The sequence below is a fragment of the Oncorhynchus tshawytscha genome, linkage group LG31 (assembly GCF_018296145.1).
Source record: "Oncorhynchus tshawytscha isolate Ot180627B linkage group LG31, Otsh_v2.0, whole genome shotgun sequence".
NCBI classification, from domain to species: domain Eukaryota; kingdom Metazoa; phylum Chordata; class Actinopteri; order Salmoniformes; family Salmonidae; genus Oncorhynchus; species Oncorhynchus tshawytscha.
This window is the reverse complement of record NC_056459.1, coordinates 28,639,043-28,659,624: the sequence shown is the minus strand read 5'-3', so window position 1 is coordinate 28,659,624 and position 20,582 is coordinate 28,639,043. Positions and strand designations below refer to the sequence as shown.

The following is a 20,582-nucleotide window of genomic DNA, read 5'->3' as shown; positions in this document are numbered from 1 at the left end:
GTTCTCCTCATACCAGTCCCTTATATACCTATCACCTCATCCTTCAGATCATTTCACTGAAGCGTTCTCATTCCATTCTTTCATTGCATTCCAATTCCGTTTGTTCAAGTTGTCCATGTTACGGTCTTGCCATTCAATCCTATACAGCTGGTTGTGGTCAATATGTTGTAGCTTATTGTATCTATCTACAGTATATGGTCCATTGACGGTCAAGTTCTAGTCACTCCTAGTAGAGGTTCTGTAATGGTCCTGTTGATGTGTACATGTTGAGTCATTTATTCCAGTTTGAGTCTTACTGTCAGTCTGCTTTGTTCCATTTGTATTAGTTAGATTTTATGATGGAGAAATGTACAGTGCACCAAATGACAAACAAGCTTTACAATGAAAAGGGATATACTTTGTTGTGTTAAATAATTCAGATATGTGACGTGGAATTCAAATGAAATAAAGATGTGAAAATAGACAGTTCTGAGATGTGTTTTAGAGATGTTTGAATGACTTGAAGCTGAGCAGAGACACTGGAAGTGTCATGCTTTTTGATATTGATACCAACTTTCTATTTTAGTCTCTCCAGCCAGACATATGGAGCCTCTGAGTATGGCTTGCAAAACTAGGCTTAGTTACAGTATAAGAAGTGATGATACATAACATGCAATGACAGGGTCATCCTCTAGAGGTCCCTCTAGTGCAACATACATCTCAAAGCAAGCACATGATGGATTTGCATGGTCATTGGGTTGTAGGCAAGGTAAATGTCAACTCGTCTGTTGTTATTCAGCCTTGAAGATGATCTTCTGTGTTTATTTGTGATGTAGGTCCTGTATAGTGTGTATGTGTGTATGAGTCAGTATGAGTGTGTTTGTGTGTATGAGTTAGTATGAGTGTGTTTGTGTGTATGAGTTAGTATGAGTGTGAATGTGTGTATGAGTCATTATGAGTGTGTTTGTGTGTATGAGTTAGTATGAGTGTGTTTGTGTGTATGAGTTAGTATGAGTGTGAATGTGTGTATGAGTCAGTATGAGTGTGTTTGTGTGTATGAGTCAGTATGAGTGTGTTTGTGTGTATGAGTCAGTATGAGGTGTTTGTGTGTGTGAGTCAGTATGAGAGTGTTTGTGTGTATGAGTTAGTATGAGTGTGTTTGTGTGTATGAGTCAGTATGAGTGTGTTTGCACGACTGCTGTTTCTCTTGTCCTCACCCCTCCCTTCAGGTTTGTACAGGATGGTAGCGGGTCACGTTTCAGCAGGGTGTGCAACTCCTCTCCTTGTCTCAGATACAGCCCGTCGATAGGTGCTGAGGCCTGGGGAGTGTGTGTGTTTCTCTCTGTGTCCCTGAGCCTCCCGCCCAGCCCAGGGAATTGGGTTCCACTGACTCATAAATTAAAGACAGAGCTGAGAGACCATCCACACCATCACAGTGTTCTCACTAGACTCCCTGGTAGCGCCAGAACTGTCTGTAAACAAGCAGACCGACCAGCTGAAGAAGCTGATCCATATCAGCTTCATATCCTAGCAGGTAGCTTTTCCAGCACCAGAGACTGCTCTGAAACGGTCCACTACATCCCAGGGATGAGCTCCTGTCTCTGGGATGAGGCAGCGTGGAGCACCGCGTGATGGTGAATGACTAGAACCACGGCACACTGCTGGCACCAGGCCATGGAACTGTCTAGACGGCTGCACTGGATCCGCAACCGGCCCTGGAGGGCCCGGGCCCGCCGCAGGGAGTTCAGCAGTGAGTAGTAGTGTGTGTGTGTGTGTGTGTGTGTGTGTGTGTGTGTGTGTGTGTGTGTGTGTGACTGTGTCTATGGCCTCTGAGTGAGTAGAGAGAGGCTTCTTGCTGCTTGTTTAGTATGCACTGTGTATGCACTTCCTGTGAAACGGAGCACACAGATGAAGTCATGAGTCAGTCAGTCAGCAGATTGAGTGCTGTAGCTGGAGATACAGTGCTGTGAAATAGTTCTGGAGACACGAACAGTCAGGAGTTATAGTCCATGTTAATGGGTATAGCTCATATATTCTGTCATGGAGCCTTGTGTTAGACATACCCAGCCATTAGATGTCCCCTGAGAGCTAGAGATAAAGGGATGTAGTGGTGGAGTCTGGTTATACAGGGATGTAGTGGTGGAGTCTGGTTGTACAGGGATGTAGTGGTGGAGTCTGGTTGTACAGGGATGTAGTGGTGGAGTCTGGAGATAAAGGGATGTAGTGGTGGAGTCTGGTTATACAGGGATGTAGTGGTGGAGTCTGGAGATAAAGGGATGTAGTGGTGGAGTCTGGAGATAAAAGGGTATAGTGGTGGAGTCTGGTTATAAAGGGATGTAGTGGTGGAGTCTGGTTATAAAGGGATGTAGTGGTGTAGTCTGGTTATACAGGGATGTAGTGGTGGAGTCTGGAGATAAAGGGGTATAGTGGTGGAGTCTGGTTATAAAGGGATGTAGTGGTGTAGTCTGGAGATACAGGGATGTAGTGGTGGAGTCTGGAGATAAAGGGATGTAGTGGTGGAGTCTGGTGATACAGGGGTGTAGTGGTGGAGTCGGAGATAAAGGAATGTAGTGGTGGAGTCTGGAGATAAAGGCATGTAGTGGTGGAGTCTGGAGATAAAGGAATGTAGTGGTGGAGTCTGGAGATAAAGGGATGTAGTGGTGGAGTCTGGATTTACAGGGATATAGTGGTGTAGTCTGAAGATATAGGGATGTAGTGTAGTGGTGGAGTCTGGTTATACAGGGATGTAGTGGTGGAGTCTGGTTGTACAGGGGTGTAGTGGTGGAGTCGGAGATAAAGGAATGTAGTGGTGGAGTCTGGAGATAAAGGCATGTAGTGGTGGAGTCTGGTAGTACAGGGATGTAGTGGGGGAGTCTAGTTGTACTGTGATGTAGTGGTGGAGTCTGGAGATAAAGGGGTATAGTGGTGGAGTCTGGTTATAAAGGGATGCAGTGGTGGAGTCTGGTGATAAAGGGATGCAGTGGTGGAGTCTGGTGATAAAGGGGTGGAGTCTGGAGATAAAGGAATGTAGTGGTGGAGTCTGGAGATAAAGGGATGTAGTGGTGGAGTCTGGATTTACAGGGATATAGTGGTGTAGTCTGAAGATATAGGGATGTAGTGTAGTGGTGGAGTCTGGTTATACAGGGATGTAGTGGTGGAGTCTGGTTGTACAGGGATGCAGGGGTGGAGTTTGGTTGTACAGGGATGTAGTGTTGGAGTCTGGAGATAAAGGGATGTAGTGGTGGAGTCTGGAGATAAAAGGGTATAGTGGTGGAGTCTGGTTATAAAGGGATGTAGTGGTGGAGGAGATAAAGGGGTATAGTGGTGGAGTCTGGTTATAAAGGGATGCAGTGGTGGAGTCTGGTGATAAAGGGGTGTAGTGGTGGAGTCTGGAGATAAAGGGATGTAGTGGTGGAGTCTGGAGATAAAAGGGTATAGTGGTGGAGTCTGGTTATAAAGGGATGTAGTGGTGGAGTCTGGAGATAAAGGGGTATAGTGTGGAGTCTGGTTATACAGGGATGTAGTGGTGGAGTCTGGTTATACAGGGGTGTAGTGGTGGAGTCTGGAGATAAAGGGATGTAGTGGTGGAGTCTGGAGATAAAAGGGTATAGTGGTGGAGTCTGGTTATAAAGGGATGTAGTGGTGGAGTCTGGAGATAAAGGGGTATAGTGGTGGAGTCTGGTTATAAAGGGATGTAGTGGTGGAGTCTGGTTATACAGGGATGTAGTGGTGGAGTCTGGAGATAAAGGGATGTAGTGGTGGAGTCTGGTTGTACAGGGATATAGTGGTGTAGTCTGAAGATATAGGGATGTAGTGTAGTGGTGTAGTCTGGTTATACAGGGATGTAGTGGTGGAGTCTGGAGATAAAGGGGTATAGTGGTGGAGTCTGGTTATAAAGGGATGTAGTGGTGGAGTCTGGTTATACAGGGATGTAATGGTGGAGTCTGGAGATAAAGGGATGTAGTGGTGGAGTCTGGTAGTACAGGGATGTAGTGGGGGAGTCTAGTTGTACTGTGATGTAGTGGTGGAGTCTGGTTATACAGGGATGTAGTGGTGGAGTCTGGAGATAAAGGGGTATAGTGGTGGAGTCTGGTTATAAAGGGATGTAGTGGTGGAGTCTGGTTATAAAGGGATGCAGTGGTGGAGTCTGGTGATAAAGGGGTGTAGTGGTGGAGTCTGGAGATAAAGGAATGTAGTGGTGGAGTCTGGAGATATAGGGATGTAGTGTAGTGGTGGAGTCTGGTTATACAGGGATGTAGTGGTGGAGTCTGGTTGTACAGGGATGTAGTGGTGGAGTCTGGTTGTACAGGGACGTAGTGGTGGAGTCTGGTTGTACAGGGATGTAGTGGCGGAGTCTGGAGATAAAGGGGTATAGTGGTGGAGTCGGAGATAAAGGAATGTAGTGGTGGAGTCTGGAGATAAAGGGATGTAGTGGTGGAGTCTGGAGATAAAGGGATATAGTGGTGTAGTCTGAAGATATAGGGATGTAGTGTAGTGGTGGAGTCTGGTTATACAGGGATGTAGTGGTGGAGTCTGGTTGTACAGGGATGTAGTGGTGGAGTCTGGAGATAAAGGGATGTAGTGGTGGAGTCTGGTTATACAGGGATGTAGTGGTGGAGTCTGGTTGTACAGGGATGAAGTGGTGGAGTCTGGTTGTACTGTGATGTAGTGGTGGAGTCTGGTTGTACAGGGATGTAGTGGGGGAGTCTGGTTGTACAGGGATGTAGTGGTGGAGTCTGGTTGTACAGGGATGTAGTGGGGGAGTCTGGTTGTACAGGGATGTAGTGGGGAGTCTGGTTGTACAGGGATGTAGTGGTGGAGTCTGGTTGTACAGGGATGTAGTGGGGGAGTCTGGTTGTACAGGGATATAGTGGTGGAGTCTGGTTGTACAGGGATGTAGTGGGGGAGTCTGCTGTCTTTTCTAATAAAGCGCAGTTAGAGGTGCTCTATATATACATCTGTTGTTCTGCCTTCCTTTCACCCCCACTGTGACTCAGACTGGACTGTTGTTGGATATATGTAATGTTCTGATGGCCATCCATGTTGAGTGTGTTTTTGTGTCACTCTTTCTCCTTCACATTAATATAGAGATGTACTTTCAGGCTATGTTTACATACCTGTGTGTGTGTGTGTGTGTGTGTGTGTGTGTGTGTGTGTGTGTGTGTGTGTGTGTGTGTGTGTGTGTGTGTGTGTGTGTGTGTGTGTGTGTGTGTGTGTGTGTGTGTGTGTGTGTGTGTGTGTGTGTGTGTGTGGATATGTTGATAGAGTAGAGTGCTGTGATTGCATTGGAATGTTAGAACTTGATTATCTCTGCTGGAGGGAGGAGCTAGAACTGAAGGAGAGTCTGGGATCAAGTCACGAATCCAGCTTATTGGCTTAGGTCCATGGCTGCAGCCAGCTGATTGGCTTAGGCACAGGGCTGCTGGCTGCTTGTTGGTGTATGCTGTGATGTGACTGTGAGGAAGGAAGTGGTCCTGGAACAGATCCACACAGAGCTCTGATACCCAGGGTGCCTCCATGGGGGACGATGCCATGGCAACAACCGCAGTGTAGTGTCACTTCAACGACCTCCACTCAGAGGCACACCGCTGTGGCACGTGCCCTGCTCCGGGTAGAAGTTACCCTCAAACAGGTCTTGGATCAGTGTACCCACCCCATATCCTAACATTCAAGGTAGAAGTTAGTTAGTCAGAATCATTGAACAGCTAGAAGGTTAGTGCCAGGTTAGTTAGTGAGAACCTTTATACAGCTGACAGGTACTGTTAGTGCCAGGTTAGTTAGTGAAACCAATGTCATATCTAAAACTAAAGGCAGTTGGAATGACATTCGGTGTCAGTGTCTGTCGGAGCCAGTTGACCAGCAGTGCTATTTAATCAGACTTCTATCACGTGGGGAGATCTGTGAAGGTTTAATTGAAATGGTAGAGGATCATGTAGTAAAGAGAGTGGATTACACCACTCTACTGAATATGGCACTGCCAAGTAGGGCTGTCAGTGGTGTAAAGTACTTAAGTAAAAATACTTTAAAGTACTACTAGTTTTTTGGGGTGTCTGTACTTCACTATACTATTTATATTTTTTTGACAACTTTTACTTTCACTTCACTACATTCCTAAAGAAAATAAAGTCATTTTTACTCCATTAATTTCCCCTGACACCCAAAAGTACTCGTTACATTTTGAATGCTTAGCAGGACAGAAAAATTGTCAAATTCACACAGTTATCAAGAAAACATCCCTGTTTATCCACTGCCTCTGATCTGGCAGACTCACGACGAAACACAAATACTTAGTTTGTAAATTAGTGTTGGAGTGTGCCCTTGGCTATCCGAAAAATAAGGTTAATATAAGGAATTTGAAATAAATGTACACTTTTACTTTTGATACTTACGTAAGTACATTTTTGCAATTACATGTACTTTTGATACTTACAGTTGAAGTCGGAAGTTTACATACACCTTAGCCAAATACATTTAAACTCCAGTTTTTCACAATTCCTGACATTTAATCCAAGAAAAAAATCCCTGTTTTAGGTTAGTTAGGATCACCATTTTATTTTAAGAATGTGAAATGTCAGAATATTGGTAGAGAGAATGATTTATTTCAGTTATTATTTCCTTCATCACAATCCCAGTGGGTCAGAAGTTTACATACACTGAATTAGTATTTGGTAGCATTGCCTGTAAATTGTTTAACTTGGGTCAAACGTTTCGGGTAGCCTTCCACAAGCTTCCCACAATAAGTTGGGTGAATTTTGGCACATTCCTCCTGACAGAGCTGGTGTAACTGAGTCAGGTTTGTAGGCCTCCTTGCTCGCACACACTTTTTCAGTTCTGCCCACAAATTTTCAATTGGATTGATGTCAGGGCTTTGTGAAGGAGCAGTGGCTTCTTCCTTGCTGAGCGGCCTTTCAGGTTATGTCGATATAGGACTCCTTCTACTGTGGATATAGATCATTTTGTACCTGTTTCCTCCAGCATCTTCACAAGGTCCTTTGCTGTTGTTCTGGGATTGATTTGCACTTTTAGCACCAAAGTACATTCATCTCTAAGAGACCGAACAGAATGCGTCTTCTTCCTGAGCGGTATGACGGCTGCGTGGTCCCATGGTGTTTATACAGTACTTGCGTACTATTGGTTGTACAGATGAACGTGGTACCTTCAGGCGTTTGGAAATTGCTCCCAAGGATGAACCAGACTTGTGAAGGTCTACAATTCTTTTTCTGAGGTCTTGGCTGATTTCTTATTGATTTTCCCATGATGTCAAACAAGGAGGCACTGAGTTTGAAGGTAGGCCTTGAAATACATCCACAGGTACACCTCCAATAGACTCAAATGATGTAAATTAGCCTATCAGAAGCTTCTAAAGCCATGACATAATTTTCTGGAATTTTCCAAGTTGTTTAAAGGCACAGTCAACTTAGTGTATGTAAACTTCTGACCCACTGGAATTGTGATACAGTGAATTATAAGTGAAATAATCTGTCTGTAAACAATTGTTGGAAAAATGACTTGTGTCATGCACAAAGTAGATGTCCTAACCGACTTGCCAAAACTATAGTTTTGCCAGGAAAATACCAGGAAAATACCATGTTACTGGTGCAAATATCATAGTATTTTCCTGCCATGGTAGTGACGAAAAACAATGATAGTACCATAGTACCATTTTCACTGTACTTTCATGATTCCTTTTGTGTTCATTCATAGTTTTGAAGTCTTCACTATTATTCTACAATGTAGAAAATAGGTTACAAAAATGTAAAAACTTGAAGGAGGTGTGTCCAAACTCTTGACAGGTGCTGTACCTCACATTCTCCCACATTTCAGGTTACCAACACAGGGAACTCAAACATGAGCAAAAAAACTGCACTATTAATTTCATTATTTCCCCTTTTCTGTGATGTTACAGACAAACTAGGACCAACAATAGTAGCCTGCCTCTGACTTTATCAGAAACGTGGCCATAGTGTTATTCCTGGTCGTAATGATGGTGAGTTGACGTTGCTCTTATATTCAGTAGTTCCTCCCGACTGTATGTAATGAAACCTACGATTACCTGGGGTACCAATGTAAGAAATAACACGTAAAAAAATAAAATACTGCATCCATCTCTGTCGGCCCCGGAAAGAGATAAGGTCATAATGATGGTGAGTTGACGTTGCTCTTATGTCCCGTTGATAGGATAAACGTACTTTCAGTTCATCCCATTTATTTTCCAGCGGTTGAACGTTAGCTAGCAGGACGGAAGGCAAAGGCAAAATAGGATGGTTGGTTAAGACCCAATAAGACGGCAAGCAACCCCTCCTGCGCCATCACTCATCAAAGTCATACTTCAAAGCTAAAACCATGGTACATTTCCATGTTTCAGATCTATACCATGGTATGAGTGATGCCATATCATGGTAATATTTAGGCACAATAGCAGTACCATGGTAGTACCATCATACTTCAAGGCTAAACCCATGGTACATTTCCATGATTCAGACTATACCATGGTATGAATGAAAGTACCATAGTAGTACGATGGTACATTTTTGTAAGGGCTGGGCCAGGGCAGATTTTGCTGTGCACGTTCGTGCAAGTTGAAAAACATGTCAACTCACCCGACGCCAGTGCCATCCTCCTCTCTTTCATGTGGACGAAACGGTCTATCACTCTGTCATACAGTACACACTTTTTGTTGTTGTTGTCCTAGGCTACCTGACTAAAAAATGCTTGCTCGCTAGCCTAACTTCCTTTCATTGGCAACGTTAGCTAGTTAACATTAGCCTTCTACATCTAGCTACATATTGAACTTCCATCCTCTCAGGCCAGTGGCACAACAATGTATGAATTAATAGTTGGATCAGAATGGTCGTTATAATCAATGGGCAGTATGAAAAATTAAGTAATACCACAAGTCCAAATCCCTATTTCCATCCATGGCTAAATTAGGAAAGTGTCAATTTTAGCTAGCTAGCTAGCCAGCCACCAGAGGACAACAATACAACAAGATGCAACAATTCAAGTTATTTCCGTCAATGACATATGCTCTCAAGGCGATTTGATAGGAGTGAAGCCAAAATCCAAGCCGGCTTCCATTGACACTTTTTTTTTGGTGAGCCAGGACCAATCACAGTTGAGCTCGCTCAGTTTAGCTCAACACTGATTGGCTAATTTTATACTTTTTTTTAATCAAGGGAGGCCAAAATCTTGCTGGCTTCCCTTGTGTTCAATGCTACAGGCGGCAACAATGTCATACTCGTTTGGACCAGACAGCATCGGATTTCTCGCTCGCTCAGAATGCTTGCTCGGGTGCTTTCTCCTGTGAGATACATTCAGCCTCTTGCGAATTTAAGGAAATTTATGAAACAAAGAGACAAAAGATAAATGATTTATAAATGTTTAATTTTTTTCTTGGGACATTTTGTTGGGGATGCCTGGCTACAACACTGCTACTTTCATATCACATCAAAATAATTTCACTTCGCTCTTAAAGATGTGACGATATTAAAACCAAATAATCATAATCTATTTAAAAATCCCTTGAAAATGGAAGGTAGTTGTCAGTGGTTTTGGTCTCCCTGCCCCCCAGCAGTCAAATCGAACACTCTGCCCCTTATTATTAAAAGACCTATTATTAAAAGAGAGAGAGAAAGGTCAACACCCTGTCTCTGACCCTGGCTATGTGATGTGGTGGTTTGACTCATCAATAGCCTGTCTCTGACCCTGTCTCTGACCCTGGCTATGTGATGTGGTGGTTTGACTGGTCAACAGCCTGGCTATAGTATGGCTATAGTATGGATCTATGAGATGTGGTGGTCTGTGACCTTTAGGTGACCCTCTACGGTCTCTCCGTGACCTGGCTGTCACCTCACCTGGCTGTTACCTCATTGCATGTACAGTAGACCAATACTGTGATATTACGGGGTCTGGCTCTCCGTAGAACTGGACAGACAAACAGAGAAGTGTGTGCTGAAGCAGTTCAGCTGAACTAGGCCAAGGCTTCAGGCACCGGAAACACGCATCCCTGTGGAATTAGTCAGAACTGTATGAAGTAGGACACAGAATACTGATTGGGACTAACGCGTTGTCTCAATCTCACGCCTGCGAGCCCAAATTGACTACAGAGCTGAACGCGCTCACGTTCTACCATGATTCTGCCCTCTCAGCCGGAGAGACCTGAATGCCAAAGATTGAGAAAGGGGCAGGGAGGGTAGAGGGAGAGAGAGGGGAGGAGAAAGAGAGCAAATGACAATTGTTGTATGTCATTCATTCAGTGAGTTGAAATGATGCAGCCTGTTTGAACTCAACAGAGTAAGACTTGAGGGTAATGTTTTCCAACACTCTTAACACAACACAGGGTTGTTTGACAGGGAGAGGGCTAGAGAGAAGGGGGGTGCAATCCTGTTGTACTGTATGTGTGACAGAGAGGATTTAGTTCAAGCTTATCAGCTGAATGCCCAGTGACAGCAGAGAGAACACTGTGCTCCAAAAGCCCCCTCACGTACTGTAGCTAATTAATGACCTTAGAGCAGCACAGAGCCTCTCCCATAAACTCTACTGCTGTCTCTAGTGCTGTCTCTACGACAGCCTAGTGCTGTCACAGTCTAGTGCTGTCTCTACTACAGTCTAGTGCTGTCTCTACGACAGTCTAGTGCTGTCTTTACTACAGTCTAGTGCTGTCTCTACGACAGCCTAGTGCTGTCACAGTCTAGTGCTGTCTCTACTACAGTCTAGTGCTGTCTCTACGACAGTCTAGTGCTGTCTTTACTACAGTCTAGTGCTGTCTCTACGACAGCCTAGTGCTGTCACAGTCTAGTGCTGTCTCTACGACAGCCTAGTGCTGTCACAGTCTTGTGCTGTCTCTACTACAGTCTAGTGCTGTCTCTACGACATTCTTCTGCTGTCTCTACTGCTGTCTCTACTAATGTATCTACTACAGTCTAGTGCTGTCTCTACGACAGTCTAGTGCTGTCACAGTCTAGTGCTGTCTCTACTACAGTCTAGTGCTGTCTCTACTACATTCTTCTGCTGTCTCTACTGCTGTCTCTACTAATGTATCTACTACAGTCTAGTGCTGTCTCTACTACAGTCTAGTGCTGTCTCTACTACAGTCTACTGCTGTCTCTACGACAGTCTAGTGTTGTCTCTACTACATTCTTCTGCTGTCTCTACTGCTGTCTCTACTAATGTATCTACTACAGTCTAGTGCTGTCTCTACTACAGTCTAGTGCTGTCTCTACTACAGTCTACTGCTGTCTCTACTACAGTCTACTGCTGTCTCTACTACAGTCTACTGCTGTCTCTACTACAGTCTACTGCTGTCTGTACTGCTGTCTCTACTACAGTCTAGTGCTGTCTCTACTACAGTCTAGTGCTGTCTCTAGTGCTACTGCTGTCACAGTCTAGTGCTGTCTCTACTACAGTCTACTGCTGTCTCTACTGCTGTCTCTACTAATGTATCTACTACAGTCTACTGCTGTCTCTGGTGCTGTCTCTACTACAGTCTAGTGCTGTCTCTACTACAGTCTACTGCTGTCTCTACTACAGTCTACTGCTGTCTCTACTGCTGTCTCTACTACAGTCTACTGCTGTCTCTACTACAGTCTACTGCTGTCTCTACTACAGTCTACTGTCTCTACTACAGTCTACTGCTGTCTCTACTGCTGTCTCTACTACAGTCTACTGCTGTCTCTACTGCTGTCTCCTCTACACTCTACTGCTGTATATTTGACTCTCTACTGCTGTATCTACTGTTGTCTCTACCGCTGTCTCTACTGTTGTATCTACTACAGTCTACTTCTGTCTCTACTGCTATCTCTACTGCTGTCTCTACTGCTGTCTCTACTAGTCTACTGTTGTCTCTACTACAGTCTAGCGCTGTCTCTCTCTACTGCTGCCTCTACTGCTGTCTCTGCTACTGTCTCTACTGCTGTCTCTGCTACTGTCTCTACTGCTGTCTCTACTGCTGTCTCTACTACAGTCTAGTGCTGTCTCTACTGCTATCTCTACTGCTGTCTCTACTACAGTCTACTGCTGTCTCTACTACAGTATATTGCTGTCTCTACTGCTGTCTCTCTACCGTCTCTACTACAGTCTACTGCTGTCTCTACTACAGTCTATTGTTGTCTCTACTACAGTATATTGCTGTCTCTACTGCTGTCTCTCTACCGTCTCTACTACAGTCTACTGCTGTCTCTACTACAGTATATTGTTATCTCTACTACAGTCTACTTCTGTCTCTACTACAGTCTACTTCTGTCTCTACTGCTGTCTCTACTACAGTCTGCTTCAGTCTCTACTGCTGTCTCTACTACAGTTTACTTCAGTCTCTACTGCTGTCTCCACTACAGTCTTGCGCTGCCTCTACTGCTGCCTCTACTGCTGCCTCTACTGCTGTCTCTACTGCTGTCTCTACTACAGTCTACTTCTGTCTCTACTGCTGCCTCTACTGCTGCCTCTACTTCTGTCTCTACTACAGTCTACTGCTGTCTCTACTTCTGTCTCTACTGCTGTCTCTACTAAAGTCTACTGCTGTCTCTACTGTTGTCTCTACTGCTGTCTCTACTACAGTCTACTTCAGTCTCTACTGCTGTCTCTACTACAGTCTATTGCTGTCTCCACTGCTGTCTCTCTACTGTCTATACTACAGTCTACTGCTGTCTCTACTGCTGTCTCTACTACAGTCTACTGTTGTCTCTACTGCTGTCTCTACTACAGTATACTGTTGTCTCTACTACAGTCTACTGCTGTCTCTACTACAGTCTACTTCTGTCTCTACTGCTGTCTCTACTACAGTCTACTTCAGTCTTTACTGCTGTCTCTACTACAGTTTACTTCAGTCTCTACTGCTGTCTCCACTACAGTCTTGCACTGTCTCTACTGCTGCCTCTACTGCTGCCTCTACTGCTGTCTCTACTGCTGTCTCTGCTGCTGTCTCTACTGCTGTCTCTACTACAGTCTACTTCTGTCTCTACTGCTGCCTCTACTGCTGCCTCTACTGCTGTTTCTGCTACAGTCTCTTCTGCTGTCTCCACTACAGTCTTGCACTGTCTCTACTGCTGCCTCTACTGCTGCCTCTACTGCTGCCTCTACTGCTGTCTCTGCTGCTGTCTCTACTGCTGTCTCTACTGCTGTCTCTACTACAGTCTACTTCTGTCTCCACTGCTGTCTCTACTTCTGTCTCTACTACAGTCTACTGCTGTCTCTACTTCTGTCTCTACTGCTGTCTCTATTAAAGTCTACTGCTGTCTCTACTGTTGTCTCTACTGCTGTCTCTACTACAGTCTACTTCAGTCTCTACTGCTATCTCTACTACAGTCTAGTGCTGTCTCTACTGCTGTCTCTACTGCTGTCTCTGCTACAGTATACTTCAGTCTCTACTGCTGTCTCTACTACTGTCTCTGCTGCTGTCTCTACTACATTCCACTGCTGTCTCTATTTCTGTCTCTGCTACTGTCTCTGTTGCTGTCTCTACTGCTGTCTCTACTACAGTCTACTTTTGTCTCTACTGCTGTCTCTATTACAGTCTACTGCTGTCTTTACTGCTGTCTCTATTACAGTCTACTGCTGTCTCTACTACTGTCTCTTCTACATTCTACTTCTGTCTCTACTAGAGTCTAGCGCTGTCTCTACTGCTGTCTCTACTGCTGTCTCTGCTACTGTCTCTACTGCTGTCTCTACTACAGTCTACTTCAGTCTCTACCGCTGTCTCTACTGTTGTCTCTATTGCAGTTTACTGCTGTCTCCACTACTGTCTCTAATGCTGTCTCTATTGCTGTCTCTACTGCTGTCTCTACACATGTCTCTACTGCTGTCTCTACTACAGTCTACTGCTGTCTCTACTGCTGTCTTCACTGCTGTCTCTAATACTCTCTTCACTGCTGTTTCTAATACTGTCTTCACTGCTGTCTCTAATACTGTCTTCACTGCTGTCTCTAATACTGTCTACTGCTGTCTCTAATACTGTCTACTGTCTACTACTGTCTACTACTGCTGTCTCTACTACTGTCTACTGCTGTCTCTAATACTGTCTTCACTGCTGTCTCTAATACTGTCTACTGCTGTCTCTACTACTGTCTACTGCTGTCTCTAATACTGTCTTCACTGCTGTCTTTACTACTGTCTTTACTACTGTCTCTACTGCTGTCTCTACTGCTGTCTTCACTGCTGTCTACTACTTTATTCACTGCTGTCTCTAATACTGTCTTCACTGCTGTCTTTACTACTGTCTTTACTACTGTCTCTACTGCTGTCTCTAATACAGTCTCTGCATCTTTAAAACTGTGTATTTAGTGTGTATTAAATTCACATTCAGATCTTATCTTTCAGTGTGCACTTGCTACATTATGTTTGTAGGATATACCAGCTGAATACTGTACATTCAAGATCCAGATATTTCCCTAATTCAAGTACCGAAAGAAACCATGTCATTCAGATTACAATTGCTGTATGATCATTCATTCAGGGAGTTAAGATGATGCCGACTGTTTGAAATCAACAGAGTAAGACTTGAGGGTAATGTTTTCCAACACTCGTAATTAGCACATGGAGTGTGAACACTACACAGGGTTGTTCAAGATCAAACTGCCCCTTCTCTCCAGCAGTATTACTGTAAGTGGCAAGGCAATAAGGCATGCCTGCCAAACACACATTCAGAGTACAAAACAATAAGCTACATCAGACGGTATCGGAGTGTACAGTAAGCTGTGGGAGCATTGGTGTCTGAGGCTGTGGTTAAAAGGATCATCTCTAAGAACTGAATCTCCACCTCGTATTAAAAAACACCTGTTAGAGACACCCCGCAGTGAGGAAGAGTGTGAGACTCAATTTATCACACACACAGACACACACACACACAGACACACAGACACACACACACACAGACACACACACACACACACAGACACACAGACACACACACACACACACACAGAAACACACACACACACAGACACACACAGACAAACACGCACACAGACAAACACGCACGCTAAGACAGACACAAACACACACAAAAAACTACAGGCTCTGTAGGACATTTAATTTCAAAGCTCTCCTTCATCTCGGTGGTGGACTGCAGTGCTGCTAATGCTGCTGTCTAATGTTGTTGCAAATATATTTTTACCAGTAAGACAAAGGCAACCGGACAGGAAAGGTGGAGGTGATGGGAGTGTGCTTGATCTTCTTCAGTCAGTCAGGGTAAGGGAGGGAAAGGTTATATCTGGGTAGGTAAAGGTTATATCTGGGTAGGTAAAGGTGTATCTGGGTAGGTAAAGGTTATATCTGGGTAGGTAAAGGTTATATCTGGGTAGGTAAAGGTTATACCAGGGTAGGAAAAGGTTATATCTGGGTAGGGGTAGGTAAATGTTATATCTGGGTAGGGGAAGGTAAAGGTTATATCTGGGTAGGTAAAGGTTATATCAGGGTAGGTAAAGGTTATATCTGGGTAGGGGTAAGTAAAGGTTATATCTGGGTAGGGGAAGGTAAAGGTTATATCTGGGTAGGTAAAGGTTATATCAGGGTAGGTAAAGGTTATATCTGGGTAGGGGTAGGTAAAGGTTATATCTGGGTAGGGGAAGGTAAAGGTTATATCTGGGTAGGGGAAGGTAAAGGTTATATCTGGGTAGGTAAAGGTTATATCTGGGTAGGTAAAGGTTATATCTGGGTAGGGGTAGGTAAAGGTTATATCTGGGTAGGGGAAGGTAAAGGTTATATCTGGGTAGGGGTAGGTAAAGGTTATATCTGGGTAGGGGAAGGTAAAGGTTATATCTGGGTAGGGGAAGGTAAAGGTTATATCTGGGTAGGTAAAGGTTATATCAGGGTAGGTAAAGGTTATATCTGGGTAGGGGTAGGTAAAGGTTATATCTGGGTAGGTAAAGGTTATATCAGGGTAGGTAAAGGTTATATCTGGGTAGGGGAAGGTAAAGGTTATATCTGGGTAGGTAAAGGTTATATCTGGGTAGGTAAAGGTTATATAAAGGTTATATCTGGGTAGGGGTAGGTAAAGGTTATATCTGGGTAGGGGGAAGGTAAAGGTTATATCTGGGTAGGGGTAGGTAAAGGTTATATCTGGGTAGGGAAGGTAAAGGTTATATCTGGGTAGGTAAAGGTTATATCAGGGAAGGTAAAGGTTATATCTGGGTAGGGGAAGGTAAAGGTTATATCTGGGTAGGTAAAGGTTATACCAGGGTAGGTAAAGGTTATATCTGGGTAGGGGTAGGTAAAGGTTATATCTGGGTAGGGGAAGTAAAGGTTATATCTGGGTAGGTAAAGGTTATATCAGGGTAGGTAAAGGTTATATCTGGGTAGGGGTAGGTAAAGGTTATATCTGGGTAGGGGAAGGTAAAGGTTATATCTGGGTAGGTAAAGGTTATATCTGGGTAGGTAGGTAAAGGTTATATCTGGGTAGGTAAAGGTTATATCTGGGTAGGTAAAGGGGGTTATAGGTAAAGGTTATATCTGGGTAGGGAAGGTAAAGGTTATATCTGGGTAGGTAAAGGTTATATCTGGGTAGGTAAAGGTTATATCAGGTAGGGGTAGGTAAAGGTTATATCTGGGTAGGGTAAAGGTTATAGGTAAAGGTTATATCTGGGTAGGTAAAGGTTATATCTGGGTAGGTAAAGGTTATATCTGGGTAGGTAAAGGTTATATCAGGTAGGTTATATCTGGGTAGGTAAAGGTTATATCTGGGTAGGGGTTATATCTGGGTAGGGTAGGTAAAGGTTATATCTGGGTAGGGGTTATAGGTAAAGGTTATATCTGGGAAGAGGTTATAAAGGTAAAGGTTATATCTGGGTATCTGGGTAGGTAAAGGTTATATCTGGGTAGGGAAGGTAAAGGTTATATCTGGGTAGATAAAGGTTATATCTGGGTAGGGGTAGGTAAAGGTTATATCTGGGTAGGTAAAGGTTATATCTGGGTAGGGGTAGGTAAAGGTTATATCTGGGTAGGTAAAGGTTATATCTGGGTAGGTAAAGGTTATATCTGGGTAGGGGTAGGTAAAGGTTATATCTGGGTAGGGGTAAAGGTTATATCTGGGGTTATAAGGTTATAAAGGTAAAGGTTATATCTGGGTAGGGGTAAAGGTTATATCTGGGTAGGGAATCTGGGTATCTGGGTAGGGGTAGGTAAAGGTTATATCTGGGTAGGGGAAGGTAAAGGTTATATCTGGGTAGGTAAAGGTTATATCAGGGTAGGTAAAGGTTATATCTGGGTAGGGGTAGGTAAAGGTTATATCTGGGTAGGGGAAGGTAAAGGTTATATCTGGGTAGGTAAAGGTTATATCAGGGTAGGTAAAGGTTATATCTGGGTAGGGGAAGGTAAAGGTTATATCTGGGTAGGGGAAGGTAAAGGTTATATCTGGGTAGGTAAAGGTTATATCTGGGTAGGTAAAGGTTATATCTGGGTAGGTAGGTAAAGGTTATATCAAAGTTATATCTGGGTAGGTAAAGGTTATATCTGGGTAGGGGTAGGTAAAGGTTATATCTGGGTAGGGTAGGTAAAGGTTATATCTGGGTAGGGGAAGGTAAAGGTTATATCTGGGAAGATAAAAGGTTATATCTGGGTAGGTAAAGGTTATATCTGGGTAGGGGTAGGTAAAGGATATATCTGGGTAGGGGTAGGTAAAGGTTATATCTGGGTAGGTAAAGGTTATATCTGGGTAGGGGAAGGTAAAGGTTATACCAGGGTAGGGGTAGGTTATATCTGGGTAGGGGTAGGTAAAGGTTATATCTGGGAAGATAAAAGTTACATCTGGGTAGGGGAAGGTAAAGGTTATATCTGGGTGGGGGAGGGTGATATCTGGGTAGGTAAAGGTTATATCTGGGTAGGGGAAGGTTATATCTGGGTAGATATAGGTTATATCTGGGTAGGGGTGGGTAAAGGATATATCTGGGTAGGGAAAGGTTATATCTGGGTAGGTAAAGGTTATATCTGGGTGGGTAAAGGTTATATCTGGGTAGGGAAAGGTTATATCTGGGTAGGTAAAGGTTATATCTGGGTAGGGGTGGGTAAAGGTTATATCTGGGTAGGGGTAGGTGAAAGGTTATATCTGGGTAGGTAAAGGTTATATCTGGGTAGGGGAAGGTAAAGGTTATATCTGGGTAGGAGAAGGTTATATCTGAGTAGGAGAATGTGATATCTGGGTAGGGGAGGGTGATATCTGGGTAGGGGAGGGTGATATCTGGGTAGGGGAAGGTTATATCTGGGTGGGAAAAGGGGAAGTCTGGGTAGGAGAATGTGATATCTGGGTAGGGGAGGGTGATATCTGGGTAGGGGAAGGTGATATGTGGGTGGGAAAGGAGGAAGTCTGGGAAGGGGAAGGTGATATCTGGGTAGGGAAATGGGGAAGTCTGGGTAGGGGAGGGTGATATCTGGGTAGGAGAAGGTGATATGTGGGTAGGAGAAGGTGATGTAGGGGAAGATGATATCTGGGTAGGGAAGGTGATATCTGGGTAGGGAAGGTGATATCTGGGTAGGGGAAGGTGATATCTGGGTAGGGGAAGGTGATATCTGGGTGTTGAAGGCAATATCTGTGTGGGGAAAGTCACTGTAGCAGTAATCAAAATGCAATCTATACAGATATCCAAAAGCTACTCATTGAATGCTATGTACACCAGTAGATATATTAGAGTGAGCCATGTCCAGAATCCAGTATACAGAGAATTCAGAAAGTATTCAGACCCCTATTTTATTCCACATTTTGTTACATTACGGCCTTATTCTCAAATGCCTCCCATGTGCAGAGAGAGAGAATATATGAATAGCTTTCAGGGGAATCACCTGTCTGGTCTGGGGAGGGGGAGGGGAGAGGGGGGGGGGGAAGAGAGAGAGAGAGAGAGAATAGCTTTCAGGGGAATCAGCTGTTTGGTCTGGGGAGGGGGAGGGGAGGGAGAGAGGGGTGGGGGAAGAGAGAGAGAGAGAGAGAGAGAGAGAGAGAGAGGAGAGAGAGAGAGAGAGAGAGAGAGAGAGAGCAGAGAGAGAGAGAGAGAGAATAGCTTTCAGGGGAATCAGCTGTTTGGTCTGGGGAGGGGGAAGGGAGGGGAGGGAGAGAGAGGCGGGGGAAGAGAGAGTGAGAGCAAGAGAGAGAGGCAGCGAGAGAGAGAGAGAGAGAGAGAGAGAGAGAGAGAGAGAGAGAGACCCCTATATTCCACATTTTCAGAGAGAGAGAGGGAATAGCTTTCAGGGGAATCAGCTGTTTGGTCTGGGGGGAGGGGGGGAGGGGAGGGAGGGAGAGGCGGGGGAAGGAGGGGGGAGAGAGAGTGAGAGCGAGAGAGAGAGGCAGCGAGAGAGAGAGAGAGAGAGAGAGAGAGAGAGAGAGAGAGAGAGAATAGCTTTCAGGGGAATCAGTTGTATGGTCTGAATCCAAATAGGAACAGCTGACCCATGAGTCTGATCACACTCACTCCAGGAAACCGAACATGAAAAGAGGAAGGATGAAAGGGATTGGAAACGATAAGAGGAATATCATGACTCCTACATAAGAAATTATAGGAGGAATATCATGACTCCTACATAAGAAAGGATAGCAGGAATACCATGAGTCCTACATAAGAAATTATAGGAGGAATACCATGACTCCTACATAAGAAATGATAGGAGGAATACCATGACTCCTACATAAGAAATGATAGGAGGAATACCATGACTCCTACATAAGAAATGATATGATGAATACCATGACTCCTACATAAGAAATGATAGGAGGAATATCATGACTCCTACATAAGAAATGATAGGAGGAATATCATGACTCCTACATAATCACTCTGATACTCATGCAGCCATTGTTTCCAGAAAAATATGGTCTTTTTCTGTCTGTTCCTATCACACACGTTTTCAAGCTTCAGCAATGAAACATCAATTTCCTTTGAAGCCCCAGTTCAAAGTAAAAGTATGAAGATAAAGGCAGATTATCAAACGTTTCTCAAAGAGAGAGCTTTGTGTGATTCAAGGCCCTCCAGCAAGGATCTTGGACATCCTCCTAGATGCCTGACTAAAAACTGTGGTGATTTGTAGTGTGTGTGCTCATAATTGATTTGCACATTAACACTTTAAAACATGTTTTTATGGAACCTTTATTTAGCTAGGCAAGTCCCTGTATAATTGAGTAAGGACCCCTTCATCAAGGATGGATTAGACTTGAATTAGGACTGTTTGATAACTAGCAGATGCTTCCTCGTGTTTTAAATTAAAGACAGTCAGACAATACCCTTCCCTATTTTATTGATTCATATTATGCAATTGAGTCGTTAGATACATGAGTTTCACTTAAGGAATGCATACGTGTCAATAAGGAATTGATTAGGATTCATCAAAAATAAAGTGTTTTCCTTTGACAACCCACTTCCCTACCACCAGCCCTGTCTCCCAGGAGAGGAGTAATCCCTGTCTCCCAGGAGAGGAGTAATCCCTGTCTCCCAGGAGAGGAGTAATCCCTGTCTCCCAGGAGAGGAGACATCCCTGTCTCCCAGGAGAGGAGTAATCCCTGTCTCCCAGGAGAGGAGACATCCCTGTCTCCCAGGAGAGGAGACATCCCTGTCTCCCAGGAGAGGAGTAATCCCTGTCTCCCAGGAGAGGAGACATCCCTGTCTCCCAGGAGAGGAGACATCCCTGTCTCCCAG

The 20,582-nt window shown here is 44.2% G+C and overlaps 1 protein-coding gene across 2 annotated transcripts in view; it reads left to right on the top strand.

Moving 5' to 3' along the window:
* The first annotated feature begins 1,315 nt into the window (after nt 1-1,315).
* The window catches only part of LOC112229211 (rho family-interacting cell polarization regulator 2-like), a 133,473-nt gene continuing 114,206 nt past the window's right edge, over nt 1,316-20,582 (top strand). Inside the window, exon 1 of one of the 2 annotated variants that reach the window (XM_042310415.1) lies at nt 1,316-1,729. In XM_042310415.1, the coding sequence (XP_042166349.1) occupies nt 1,618-1,729 (112 nt within the window). In that variant the 5' untranslated portion in view covers nt 1,316-1,617. The remainder of the gene's footprint in view (nt 1,730-20,582) is intronic. The other variant, XM_042310417.1, reaches the window with a different exon arrangement.